At 45.8% G+C, this 14,173-nt stretch overlaps 2 protein-coding genes and 1 pseudogene across 10 annotated transcripts; 2 read left to right on the top strand and 1 right to left on the bottom strand.

Annotated features, from left to right (window-relative positions):
- The first annotated feature begins 1,234 nt into the window (after positions 1–1,234).
- Positions 1,235–2,275, top strand: LOC123164592 (uncharacterized). The gene has a single exon (XM_044582128.1). It carries the CDS (start codon positions 1,519–1,521, stop codon positions 1,900–1,902), a length of 384 nt encoding a protein of 127 aa, XP_044438063.1. The 5' UTR covers positions 1,235–1,518; the 3' UTR covers positions 1,903–2,275.
- A 1,144-nt stretch (positions 2,276–3,419) lies between these two features.
- Positions 3,420–6,358, bottom strand: LOC123164590 (DNA-directed RNA polymerases II, IV and V subunit 8B). 9 transcript variants are annotated; one of them, XM_044582127.1, is made up of 4 exons: positions 5,781–6,358; positions 4,903–5,060; positions 4,603–4,700; positions 3,420–3,811 (listed from the first exon to the last, which is right to left on the bottom strand). In XM_044582127.1, exons 1-4 carry the CDS (start codon positions 5,974–5,976, stop codon positions 3,808–3,810), a joined length of 456 nt encoding a protein of 151 aa, XP_044438062.1. In that variant the 5' UTR covers positions 5,977–6,358; the 3' UTR covers positions 3,420–3,807. The 9 variants fall into 9 exon arrangements, 2 of the variants coding, with proteins under 2 accessions (XP_044438062.1, XP_044438061.1); XM_044582126.1 differs by lacking the exon at positions 3,420–3,811 and adding an exon at positions 4,347–4,407; XR_006482518.1 differs by lacking the exon at positions 3,420–3,811 and adding an exon at positions 4,351–4,407 and having other exon boundaries at positions 5,240–6,358.
- A 708-nt stretch (positions 6,359–7,066) lies between these two features.
- On the top strand, positions 7,067–12,965 carry LOC123164593 (wall-associated receptor kinase-like 6; annotated as a pseudogene).
- Positions 12,966–14,173: the final 1,208 nt, after the last annotated feature.

The following is a 14,173-nucleotide window of genomic DNA, read 5'->3' as shown; positions in this document are numbered from 1 at the left end:
GGGTTTCGGGCAAGGGAGTGGGAAAAAGTGAGCAAAAGTTAAGAGCGTGGGGATGAATGAGTAGAACTAACGAATCAGGGGCACATAAAGAAAAATCCCAAGCTTGTAAGCGCTTTAGTTTTTGGATGCTTGGATATTGTAAGACTGGAATGTGGTTTTCATTAAATGAAATCGGAGGGGGAAATCCCCTCTTTTGCTCGAGAAAAAAACACACACACACATGTAGTACCACTGTACTGATGCACCAGTATATACTTATTTAAAGGAACGAAGCGTAACTGCACCTGTACGGCTGTACCCGGCGCGATCAGAGGAAGCAAACTCGACAGAAGCAGTGACCGCCCTGCTCCTACTCCTACTCCTACGAGTACATACAGTAGGACTATAGGAGTGGACCGTTCGATGGGGTCACCAACACCAATGTGTACGGTACAGGTCTTGTTCCGAAAGAGAAGGCTTTCGTACGTGCCGCGTTCTGGCAAGGCCATCATCGATCCATGTACCGGAGAAAGAGAGCGAGGGAGGGATGCACAAGGGCCGAAGGCTTTTGCACGAATTCAGTGCCACCCACCCTAGGACGGCTGCATAGTCCGCCTCCCTTGTGGACAGCCATCGGCCACCGGCCACCGGCGACTGCGAGCGACCGAGCAGCACACTCCTATCTGCACCCTAGAGAGAGAGAGAGAAGGAATTGCGCGCGAACGGCACTGACGAGACGGGTCGAGTCGATCGGAGAGTGGGCGCGTCCGCGAGACAAGGGAAGGGAGGAGCAGCCGAGCTAGTAGCTAGCTTGCCATGATGATGATGCAACGGCAGACTGACTGACGGCCGGACGGACGACGGATCGAGCTCACCGGTGAGCACGCGAACGGCAGGACGCCGGTCAAACCGAGCGCACGCGGCGGGGCGACATGCCATGCCGCACCGGTGGTCGATGCGCGGGGCGGGAATACGGGCATGGCATGCCGGCGCTGCTGCGCTGCGCCCATCGGTGAACGTACGTAGCTCTAGCCCTCTAGCCGCGCGGTCGCTTTAGCTAGCTCCGTGGCCACCACGGCCCCGGCGGCACGTCGCTGTCGAGCCATCGGGGGAGGGAGTGAAGGCTCATCAATGTGGTTGGAATGGGGCTGTACCTGTACGTGCAGCTGCGCGCGCGCCCTCTCCCTCCCTCCCTCCATGTTTAGAAGCTGCGAGAAAATAAATCCCATTGTAGGACCATTGCCGCGCTCTGTTTTGGCAAGCGCTATTCGGGAACTCATTAGATCACCCCGTCTCCCTCGAGTTATTGCTTGTGGTTGTGGCGCTCTTGTGGGTGCCAGTGGTCACCACGCGCGGCGCTGTTAAAACTCGGAGCAAGCCCGGCTCCTCAGACCCTTTGAATAGTCCCATTGCTGGTCAGCTGCGTGTGCCTCCCTCCCTCCCCCTCTGCCTCCAACAGAGCTCCCCAACAACCAGACTCGGAGAGAGCGCACGTACGTACTGCTCCTACGTGCGTGCCACCCGCTGAGCTCAGCGTCCATGAGGAGGCGGCGCTGGGCGCGCGCCGCCGCCCTATGCCTCGCCATCGCCGTCCTGCTGCAGCTCGCCGCCGTCCACTGCGCGGGCGCCTCGACCAGGACGCCGGCCTTCTCCACGCGCGCGCGCGGCCGCGCTGCGCAGAGGTGGCCCTCGATGCCCGTGCACCACGCTGTGCCAAAGCCCGGTCCAAGAGCCGGAGCCCGCGCGGTCGCGTTCGACGCCACCGCCACCGCCACCGCCGCGGCCGCTGGGTGCAAGAGCAAGAGCAAGACCAGCGCGGCGTGGAAGCGGAAGCCGACCGCCGGCGGCCGCGACGACGCCGCGTGCGACGAGGACGACAAGCGGCGCATCCCGACGGGCCCGAACCCGCTGCACAACAGGTGATCGCGCTCCCGCCGTAATTAAGTAACGGCCAAGCGAAGACCGGGGCAGAGCTGCGAATGCAAGAAGCAAGGAGGAGCAGAGCTGCAAGACACTCCGGCGCCGGCGGCGAGCCGCCAAACCGGAGCGCCAGTCAGAATTTCCCGCTCCCGAGCTGGTCCTTCTGCCTGGTGCCCATCACCATCCTCTGTCCATCATGGGACAGATATCTATCAGCTAGTTAGCCATAGTTAGCAAGCACTTGATTTTTTGTTTGACGTCGACGATCTTGTCCGCTTCTCGCTTGTTGGAGCTCTTGTCCGCGAGTACTTGGTGTATATTCCGCCTAGCCGGTGTCCTTTTGTTCCACCATCAGAAACAAGAATTGTTCTTGTTCTCTTGCTCGGGTAGCTCCCCCTTGGCCGCCATCCGCAGGGGGTCTTTGTTCCGACCCTCGAACCGGGAAGATTCTTCCGTTCATCGCATCCGAGAGAGCCCTCAGCCATCACATGACATGATCCTCCAAAAGATTTCCCTGTACGTGCACGTAGAAAGCCGCAGGTCTTTTTTTCACATACGTGTAGTGTAGGCCCTGCATCATCATGGCAGAATCACAACGGCTTTGGCCCAATCCTGGCCGAAAAATAGTTCTTGTGACCACATCTTACTACTCAACAACACAGTTTCTTATTGGTTCCCATGATTACTACTGGTAGTACCAGTCACTCGGAGACGGCACTGTTCCAGCCATGAACAGCCATAGCTTTCTTCGAATGAGCAGTGCGTAGTATCATTATCAATGCTCCTGTGCCGCTCTGCCCGTCCAGCGCCCTTAATCAGCACAGGCATTCGATGCTTGAATTGAAGGCAAGCCCCATGCCGACCCAAGAACGTACCGTAGTGTGTGTAGTAGGATCAGCGGCAATTTAAATTTCGTCGTAGTTGTAGTACAAGATAAAGAGGGAGGGCCACCGGATGTGCATCTTCCGGAGATACGGCCCCAGGGAAGAAAGCAGGCAGCGGCAGTACGCTCTGTGTGTGCGTGTGTGAGTGAGTGACTGCTCGGCTTGCTCTGCTCCAAGGCGCAATGAGTAGGATCCGTGGAGGGAGCTTCACGGATTATTCTTGGCCCAGAGGCCGCTTCCAGCTCTCGAAAACTGGTGAACAGTCAGTGGTGGTCCATGCGGGCAGAGGCAGGCCAGCTCCTCTCCGATCCGTCCGGGCCTTTGGGGTTTGGGCAATTGTTCTTGAGCCTTTCTGTGGGTGGCAGGGGGAGTTAAATCCAAAGCTGCAGCGGTTGGTTGCTTATCTCGGTCGATGTATATGGTAGGAGTAAAGGCCTCCCTGCTCGTGCGCCCCCGTCCTTGCCAAGGCCGGGGAGGAAACTGCATGTGAACTTTGCAACCAATCCGATTCCGGGCGCGTACCTGCACTGCACCGCACTGGCGACAGCTATCCTCCATGTAAACTCATCGATCGCCTGCTGGAGATCTGGTTGAGGATATACTGGTGTGGGGAATTCAGGCAAGCGAGATGCGGCAGTGCCACCAGAGTACTGCGGCGCCCTGATAGTCATTGAAGATAATAACATTGATGCAACATTGTAATGTACTATGCGAAACATCGGTAACTTACGGTAGAAACGCGCGTAATGTGCTCCAGGGGAACAAAGAATAATATTCGCAAAAGAAAAAAAAAAGAGGAGCGGCCTTGAGTGAACTGCAAGCGTTGGTGGTGTCTTGCACTGCTCATTTACACCTTTCGTATGAGGAACGGCCTTTGATCCAGCTTGAGGTTGGCGGCACTCCAAGGATCGCCTTTGACCAACATCAGGAGGCCACCAAAAGACACATAAATCTCCCAGGAAAGGGAAAGCGGGCAGAGTAGAATCATTAGAGCAGTTGCACTTGCACAGGTAAATTGCTCAGATCAGCTGCAGTCAGACATACACACAGGCATTGTGAGAAAATGTAAATAACTATCCCAGCACACTATCAATACATCTGTAGCATCTTGCAAATATTTAAGCGCTTTTCTAGTAAGTACAAACTATAAAAGGAATATCAAATATGTAAAACCAAACCCTTCAATCAGCCATTCACCTTTTTTTTTATTGAGGGGTAGCCATTCACCAGATGGAACCTTGTTCTTTGTACGAGTCTCACCAAGATCTCCACATGGGAACAGCCCATGGCATTATTTCATTTGGAATAGCATTCATTTCCAGGGAAAGCGACCCACATTTGTCAATGACAATGGAGCTTCTTATCTTGAGAGACTTGAACCATGTATATACAGCAAGTTATTCATAACACCCAAATTAAGAAATCTCAAAACCCGCCTGTTATCTTGGACCATGTATGTACATCATGTTACTCAGTAACACTCACATTAAGCAATTTCAAAGCCTTCCCACGGCACCTCCGCAACCCCCCCCCCCCCCCCCCCCCCCACACCACCACCACCACCACACGGGCCAGAAAAGATTATGTAGACATGCATTAGGTGCTGGGATTAAGGATTGCCAATCTGAAGGGAAAATAAGAGAATCACTATTTACTCTCAGACTTATGTACTTCAGCAACATGTTACAGAACAAAATCTTCATAAGCTATACGAAGATCAGGAATCAACCTCACACGAGATCATATATTACATGCAATATATCGTAATCAAATCCTGCTACATTAAAAAAAACACTAATCTAAAGTTCAGAGATCATACACTTTAGTAGCATGACCACTGGAACTGTCCTCTGAAATCTTGTAAAGCTTTCCATGCATGACATAGTCATACTTGCCAGCAAGGGTTTTCCTACCAGCCTGAAAGAAGGAAAGAAATGAATACAATGTGAGCTTCCTGCACAAAGTATCATCAGGCCCTAAACATGTGCCCTCCATGAAGGCACGTCCATCTGAGAATAACAAAAATTAATCAACTGTAACACATAATGAGCCTCATTCACATCATTCAGTTGCCAAATAATTCCATGATCAACTTGGAAGAAGAATTAGATCACGTTACCTCTGTATAGTAGCCAGTGTCTGGAGTTCCATCCAGATTCAGTGTAGGAGTCAAAACCATGGTGAAATTTTCACCAGTATGAATCGGGTAGACATCAGTAGCGACATCTAATTCCATCAACATATCGAACTGCTCGCATCTAGCCTCGCTGCGATTAACTGCACACAAATATGGAAAGGAAAACGTAGTTCAGTAAACATCTGAATCAACACGGTTGTGTAAGTGTAGCTATGATTTGAACGCCCCAGGATCTAAATATTTACATAGTGCAGTGTAAAATGCCTAGATACAAATTATTACCAAGTCATTGCTAACAGCACTCCAAGAATCAACATACATGAGCAGCACGGTTTGGCAGAGTAAAGCACGGCCTAGCATAACTCAGAATTCATCAGGTGGAACAGCCAGAGAGAATCACATATGTCGAACTTCTTCCCATCAGGATCGATCCTGGTCAAAGTGAAGATATCCTCAAAGAGATGCTCAACCATTTTTCCTGTCCAAGAGGGAGAGCAAGAACTTCAATCTTGCACAGTGCTAAAGTAAAAAAAAAATTGCTAGCAGCGCACAGCAATCATTGTATCCTACCGACTGGTTCTAAAAATAATCCAAACAAGTGCCTCCTAATTCATGTTCTCCAAGAAAAAAAATCTTCCAAATGTGCCGCAGCCCAGCTCCCCCCAAAGCCACAAATAACCGAGCGTCTGAGGTTCAAGGATATCAAGTTCATGACTAGTAATATTTAGTCTTCACATGGTTCCTTTTGAAGAATAAATGGAATCAGTTGGGTTTAGAAAACAAAAGGGGAAATCAGAGGTGGATTAGGGTTTACCAAGCAAAGTGGGATGTCCAACGGGGAAGGAGGCAAAGGAGGGAACCTGTCGGCGGAGAGCTGGCCTCCGGCTTTTGGCGGTGCTCGGTCTCCACGGCGGTCGCCGGCAGGGGAAGGGCGGCCCGGTGGCGAGCCGGCGGTGGAGGCTTTGGTCGCGAGGGCTTCGGCTGCAGCCACTGGGCCTTAGCCTTTTCTAGAGCCTCAGTGGGCCTTAGTTTATGCCCACGACCACAACAGCCCATACAGGCGCCACAGCCTCAGCCTCACATCCGACCCCCTGCCGCCGTGCCGGCGAACCCTACCATGCAACAGCGACGGCAGACCGAATTCCGCCGATCGCGACGGCCGTCCCCTCCGAAGTCCGATCTCCGTGCGGTGCTGCGCACGAGCTGCACTCGCCTCGCCCGTCGGCTGCGGTGGCGCCGGCGCGAGGTGGTATGGGTGCGCCAGGCCGTCCGGGGCTCCGGACGTATGGCCGTGTGGCCGCCGGCACACTCACAGTTTCGCGCAAGAGCCACAAGGACATCAGGGCCATCGGAGGTTCAGCGAATCTGTAAAGCATTTTCGATTTCACTTTTCTCCCTCTTTTCGACCTACTGGTCATGACACTACAGTCACACCATGCATGAGCAGCTGCAGCTGGGCAATGACCAGCAGAGCAGGTGAGCCGCAAGTGCAGCGAGCCAGCAGTGGGCAGCAAGGAGCATTGGACCGACCTAGCAAGGTGATTCTTCGGGCATTTGAATCTGTAAATTGTTACTACTAGCTTTGTCTGAATGCACCGGTGGGTGAATGGCCAGTTTAAACTGTGAAAATTGGAAAATGCATTAACTAAATATACGAAGCTTTGAACGTGTGAACAATGAAGCATTTTCTGTGTAATGTATACTTCCTCCGTTCCTAAATATTTGCATTTTTAGAGATTTCAAATGTACCACATACGGATGCATATAGACATATTTTAGAGCGTAGATTCACTCATTTTGCTCCGTATGTAGTCACTTGTTGAAATCTTTAGAAAGACAAATATTTAGGAACGGAGGGAGTACATTGTAGGTGTCGAAAAAGAAGCAAGGTGGTTGAAATCTTTATCATGAAACACGTAAAATTGCACTTTCGCATGCCCACACCAAAAATTGCCACTCCCCTAAATAAATCGAAGAAACATTACACAACAACACAATATTATTCAGATGGAAAATAAACGGAGATCCATCAACGACTGACTTTCAGTCCAAAAATTGTAGCTTCTAGTACTTATCTTTGTCCGCCGCAAAAAATGAATAAATGTGCCTGCTTGGATTGATTGTACGCAGTTCCATCAACGACTGACTTTCAGTCCACCCAATGGAGCCAACGGAGTGGTACCTGCTTGGATTGAGTGGCCGCAATCTAAGACTTGATTTTAGTCCATTGCTCAAGGTCAATGGAGTCAATGCCCCATTTCATGGGTTAGAATGTTTCTGTCTAGTGACTGCCATTGCTTCTTTTCCGATTAATTACGCTCGTTCCTTCGCACAAGAAAATTTGTATTATAGAGGAAACTTCCCGTCCTAATAAGAGAAATGGAGAAACTTCCTCCGTAAGTACCAGTACAGTACAGTGCATGGGCCCATTAGTGATTTTGACATCTTCGATGTCCTCCTATAATAGAGCCCATCAGCTGTGGTATTCTATGCCAGTTACTTCTCCACAAATTCTCCCACACCTCACTTGCTGAGCAAGGTGTCGAGCGAATTACCCAGTTCAACACCATGCTTGTTTTGCTCATACTTGCCATGCTAGGGATGGCTGAAGCTCGAGCACCTGCAGTTGTGAGAAGCTTAGATGGGAGCACCACCCAGCCTCTGAACCGCCTGATCAGTCGGTTGGACGCCGGCATGGGTTCTTCAAATTTGACTCTCAGCTGTGCCAATAGATGCGGTCACTTGACCTTCAGCTACCCATTCGGCATAGGAGCTGGTTGCTTCAGGAATCCTGAATTCAGTCTCATTTGCAACCACACGACCAATCCCCCTAAACTCTTCTTGCACGATGGTAGTAGTACAAGTACAACCCAGGTTGTGGGCGATATTTACCCCAATGGCATGTCAGTGAACTTGTGGGGCAAGCACTTGCAGTTCAGCTCTTTTTTTGTCAACTTCTCCAAAACCATCCCCATGAAATCTGGTCTTGATGCCTACAACATGTCATGGACTCCAGGGAAAACTTTTAGCCTTCTCAGTACAATGTCCCTTTCTGTCATTGCTTGCGACTTGGATGTGTACTTGGTGCGTAAAGACCTTGGTAACCGTGAGTTGGTTTGCAAGGTATCCTGCCCCAGCATAGATATTGCGGAGCAAGTTTATAGGCAGGACCGACATGGCCCTGGGTCGTGTTCTTATACATATTCTGCATTAACAGTTCACACACTCGAGTTTCAATTTGTTCCCCACAAGACAGGTAAGATAAAAACACAATCTAGACTCAACATCTTGTGGGATACAATCGACATAACTATTAATATCTTAATCATATGGAGTATCCTCGACCAAACGAGCTGCTCCAGGAGCATGGATGATAGCAACTATGCATGTGTCAGCCACCACAGCGAATGCACGGTTCCTCTTGCCGATAAAGGTTATATCTGCAGGTGCATCAGTGGTTATGAAGGCAATCCATATATCTCCGGTGGCTGCTCAGCTGTCCATGGTAATAATCTCCTCTATCATACCTTATCTTTTGAAGCTCCTTTTGGATTTGTTTTTAACAAAAAAATATATAGTTCTATGAAACTAAGTCCACGATAATCAAAGAAACAATACCAACTATTTGTTAAAATTAATATCTACTATCTCACTAAGTACCCCCTTTATTTTGAAATATAAGGCTTCTTCGGTCTCTATATTACAAGGCCTTGACCAACAATTGCTTTAATATGTGGTACATGTGACATGGAATTGATGTCACCCGATTCATTTAAAAAGTATTTACTTATGTTTGTGGTTTTTTATATAACATAAACCACAAATTAACTGACAACTATTGGTGAAATAACTCGTCTTAACGAATAAAAAATACACACTATATCTTGAAATGGAGGAATTACTGAGTAATCTTAGGAACATGTCTAGTCCAACTTAAGCAGCATTATTTTGAAGTCATGTACACGTTTTAGTTTTTACCTGTGACACTACTGGGACTCCATTTTCTCTACTACTATAGTACACAAATTTTTGAATTCAGACTAGCTATCCATCAAGATTCATGAGCAACCGTGAGCCATTGATTTGTTCTAGAAGATGAATATCCACCGTTTATCAGTACCACACCCAAGTGATCTAACGGTTCATGTTTCCTGGATTCGCTCTGCACAAACACGTGCCAACACGACTCCACGATCTTTCTGGAACACTCACGGCACTGAATGCTACCACACACCACACGTGCTGCTGCAAATTAAAGTCTGCTATTTTGGATCTTCTGTGGCTATTTTGAACTTCATTGCTCAATGACAGGAGGTCTAGAATATCTAGCAAACAAAGACTCACTGAACAACTAACAATTGTCAAATCGATGGGTGAACATATACTCCCTTCGTCTTAAAATATAAGGCATTAAGCTTTTACAAATCAAAGCACTCGACGTTGTTTGTATCCACCGAATTCCAAATGCAGCACCTTGACAATCCTTTCTCAAAATCCAACAAATTAAATGATGAAGTCACTTTTTTGCCAATTTTTTTTTTTGAAAAATACGCGCATAGCACGTGCCTTCTACTAGTAGCATTTAGAGGTTCATCTCAGTAAACAATATTTTTTATTTTGTGCTAGGTTAGCAGCTTAACATGACCAATTGACAAACACGCTGCGCATGTAGTTCTCTGGTTGCCACACATTCATTTGCGTTTGAAGTTCAAATCTAATTTGATCGCATTAGCAAAGATAAAGGATGGCAATCATAAGATCAACAAATATGAAAAAAAAAGGGAGAATCATTAATATTAATTTCACAAAAATACATGCATATTATTAAAAACAAGAAGAAAATCTGTGTTTTAAATTATTTACTTAAATTTGTTAATTACGCTTATTGTTGAGCCCCACTGGTCATATGATTGCTACTTCCGACTCTATAGTAGCAATGAAAAACTATTGGATGTATAATGGTAATATTTCAAATGCATATATTGCTACTTAGTTTCTTCCAGTATTTCTAATTTGGACAAATCTATGTATAATAAATGCTATTTAAAAACCTCTGCTACTTTTGTGTTCATCTGAATTGGCCAATGCAGACGCACAGGCTGATGATCAATAAAACTAATCTTAGGGTGTTTGTGAGTGAACCGAGATGTGTGGCATGTGGTGTTGAGAACAAGAGCGACTTATGAGTTTTTCTATGTATTTTTATCCCACTTGAAAGATAGAGTATTATTCTATGCCTTGAATTGTTATGTATATTTAAGTATAATACAGCTGTGATTGAGTTAATGTACAAGCACCATTCTGTGCTAGAAATATTAAACTTGCCTTGGTGGGATGTCATTTAAATTCTTAAGATTCACTTTAGTCTCATTAATCTACCGAGCTACCAGCATTTTCATCTGATTGCGTATTGGTGATTTTTAATCTTATTACCACAACTACAAGTATAAACTACTCCCTCCGTTCCTAAATATAAGTCTTTTTAAAGATTCCAACATGAACTACATACGGAGTAAAACGAGTGAATCTACACTGTAAACTACATCTACATACATCCGTATGTAGTCCACATTGAAATCTCTAAACAGACTTATATTTAGGAACAGAGGGAGTATAAACTAGTCCTATTGAGGAGTTGGGCCATTTAATAAAAATAGCTAGAAAGGATAAAAATATCATTATTCCACCATAACTTTTACAGTTGTACAGTGCTATGTTGATAAAATGACTTCCATATTTGAGCACATTATCTTGCTTCTTTAGCTAATCTGATGAATTTGAATATCTTTTGAGAAATAGAGTATAATTCAAGACCACTTAAGGCGAATTGTTCTCGACGGTGTGGAAATATAAGTGTCCCATTTCCTTTTGGCATAGAAGAAGGTTGTTCTGCGAGGAAAACTTTTAAGCTCAACTGCTCAGACACTACACCGCCTGTTCTCTGGCATAATAATGGCTTCGTTGAAGTGACATACATAAATGTCAATGAGGGGCTCCTCGGAATCAAATATGAGTCGAGTGTTGGAGACGAGTCATTTAACATTATGCTACAATCTTCAGAAGCTGATGAACCGAACCTGTATGTCAATCCTCTGGAATCAGCCTCTGTGCAGTGGGCTGTCGCTAATCTTACATGCCAAGAGGCGGAAAAAAACACCTCTGGATATGCGTGCGTTAGTGTCCATAGCTTCTGCCTGGGTGTCATCAGCTCCATGGAGGGTTATGTTGGATACAGGTGTGCATGCTTGCGCGGTTTTGAAGGAAATCCATACATCCCAAATGGTTGTGAAGGTACTCCCCTTCTCTTTATCTTTACAACTGTAGTTTATTATTTGTACAAATGTTATGTATCTCCTGACAGAGATATGGTTACAGATATTGATGAGTGCAAACGGACACCAGAACTTTGCAAAGGGAATTGCCAGAACACTATCGGAAACTACACCTGCACCAAGTGCCCTGATCATACAGAGTATGATATAACAAAAATGCAGTGCACTTCAGTAAGAAAGCAAAATTTCTACTTAGGTGAGCCCATCTCTACTGTATGTTATGCTCGTCCCCTCAAAAGATACTCGGGATATATGAGGATTGATGGATCAGTTTCGTTATGTAGGTATTGTGATTGGGCTAAGCAGTGGCCTTGGCATGCTACTTTTCGGCTTAACTACGATATTTCTCGTTCAAAGATGGAAAAGAGACGTCCAGAAGAAACTAAGAAGGAAGTATTTCCGAAGGAACAATGGCCTTCTCTTGGAACAATTGATATCAGGGGATGAAAATGCGAGCGAGAGGACAAAGATTTTCTCCTTGGAAGAGCTTAAAAGGGCAACAAATAACTTTGATCCTGCACGTATCCTTGGACGTGGAGGGCATGGCACAGTCTACAAAGGGATCTTATCAAACCAGCATGTGGTAGCCATAAAAAAATCCCAGATTATCAGGGAAGGTGAGATCAGCGATTTTATCAACGAGGTTGCAATTCTCTCTCAGATAAATCACCGGAATATTGTGAAACTTTTCGGGTGCTGTCTTGAAACTGAGGTCCCCTTACTAGTGTACGACTTCATTCCCAACGGTTCATTGTTTGAAAGTCTTCATCATGATTCTAGCAACATGGTTTCTTTGACATGGAATGACTGCCTACGGATCGCATCAGAAGCTGCGGGTGCTCTTTGTTATCTCCACTCTGCAGCCTCAATATCAATCTTTCATCGTGATGTGAAGTCCTCTAATATACTCCTAGACACAAACAATGCAGCAAAGGTTTCGGATTTCGGCGCTTCAAGAGTTGTCCCCATTGATCAAACTCATGTTGCTACAAATGTTCAGGGCACATTCGGTTATTTTGATCCAGAATACTACCAGACTGGGCAGCTAAATGAGAAGAGTGATGTTTACAGTTTGGTGTGGTACTCCTAGAACTTCTTATCAGGAAAAAACCTGTTTTTACAGCTGAGTCGGGAATGGCCGAGAGCTTGTGTAACTACTTCCTCTTGGAGATCAGGTCGAGGCAACCCAAAGAAATAGTGGCGGCACAAGTTCTTGAAGAAGCGAACGAGGAGGAGATCAATGGGGTTGCTTCTCTTGCGGAAAAGTGCTTGAGGCTAAAAGGTGAGGAAAGGCCTACAATGAAGGAAGTCGAGACAACATTGCAGCAACTACGAATGAATCGTACAAATTCATCTCAAGTTGATCGAGCCGTTGAGTATGAGATGCAAGGCCACCAGTCCATGGCCATGAGCCTAGCCGGGAGAACTTATCATGTAACATCTCAGCGCAGCCAAAATGCATGCTATAGCTTGGAGCAGGAGTTCCTCGCATCCGCTAGCCTGCCCCGCTAGATATGCTTGTCAACTCTCCAGTGTTTTTGCCATGGTTGTTCTTTCTAAGCTGAGGCAAGAACTGTATCTTGTAAGGCCCTACATGCAGTCCTCTTTTTTACAAAATGTACTATTATGCAGTACCATCCTTTTCTTTTTGAGCATATACAGTACCATCTTACTTGATGAATGATGGATTTACTCAACAAAATTAGTGTTTCATCCTTGATACATCGCACTCTATTAACACACATCCCTTGCTGAAATGATATTCCCATATTGAGCTGGAACCATTCCTGCTATAATTATATTTCTCCTTTTTTAAGTAACCAGCTAGAGTGCTGCATATTCTTTTTATTCTTTGAACTTTCCAAGCGTTTTGCATCTTCCTTTAGTCAAAAGGTTACATGCGGTGTATCCCTAAAAAAAGAGAGGTTACATACGGTGTAGGGTCTCATGCCTGGCTCTGCTGAATCAAGGTTTTTTTTTCTCTAGAATGAAGGTGCTTTCAGCTCTTCAATCTTCATAAACAGAAGCATCCCTGAGGTGTAGAGAGCCCACTGAGATATATGAGGTTTAAGTTCAATAGTGGAAACTTATCATAATTTGGAGAAGTTCAGTCTAAAACTCCTGGATTTGTACACATATTACTGACATGCTCACACAGCCTTGAACTTATGGCGTTTGTTCTCTTCCTTCGATGAAGCACCAGCTCCTGAGCTTGAGTTTTCCCAGGACGACAAATACCAGCCGTATTCGTAAAAAAGGGCCTAAGAAATGAACATTGCATTGTTACGCCTATATGTGGAACTGCAATTTTCACCTCTGCCTCTGAAATTTTATTCCAATTGTACAGAAAGGAACTGAAGAATTGTACATGGACACACTTGATTGCTACAAAATGAAAGCGGACGATTCCTTGAAGTAAATGTAGAATCTTAATTCTGTTTTTGTAGTGAGGGAGTAATCCAAAGTCCAATGTTGAACAAACACCATACGTTCAAGGAGATCCTGCTGCCTGTACGGGCTAAAATATCTTTTCAATAAAAAATGCATTTGTTAAAATCAATATCCACTTTGACTCTTATATCATTAGAAACTGGGCTATGTTAGAACCCTACTGTTTTGTATATGAAGTTGTTTGAAGAAGCCTTCTTTGGCTACCGAACTGAGAAATTCGTGTTCTTTCGACGGGAATGTGTTTTGAATTTCAGGCATCTTGATATCTGTGCGCATACGGAGTATGAACGGTGAAGTGATATTTCACGCTGACACCAACAGCTCTGTATATCGTTTTCATCTTCTTGTCATATTAGATGTGCATCAACCGTGAAGAGATCATACTGATATACTGATACCGACAGTTCATTGCTGCCATGTTTGTTCTTACGTACATACACAGCAAAGCACTGGATAACACATTCACGAAG

Source organism: Triticum aestivum, chromosome 7D (assembly GCF_018294505.1).
Source record: "Triticum aestivum cultivar Chinese Spring chromosome 7D, IWGSC CS RefSeq v2.1, whole genome shotgun sequence".
Classification (NCBI taxonomy): Eukaryota; Viridiplantae; Streptophyta; class Magnoliopsida; order Poales; family Poaceae; genus Triticum; species Triticum aestivum.
Note: the sequence above shows the minus strand (reverse complement) of the source record. Positions and strands in the feature narration are given on the sequence as shown.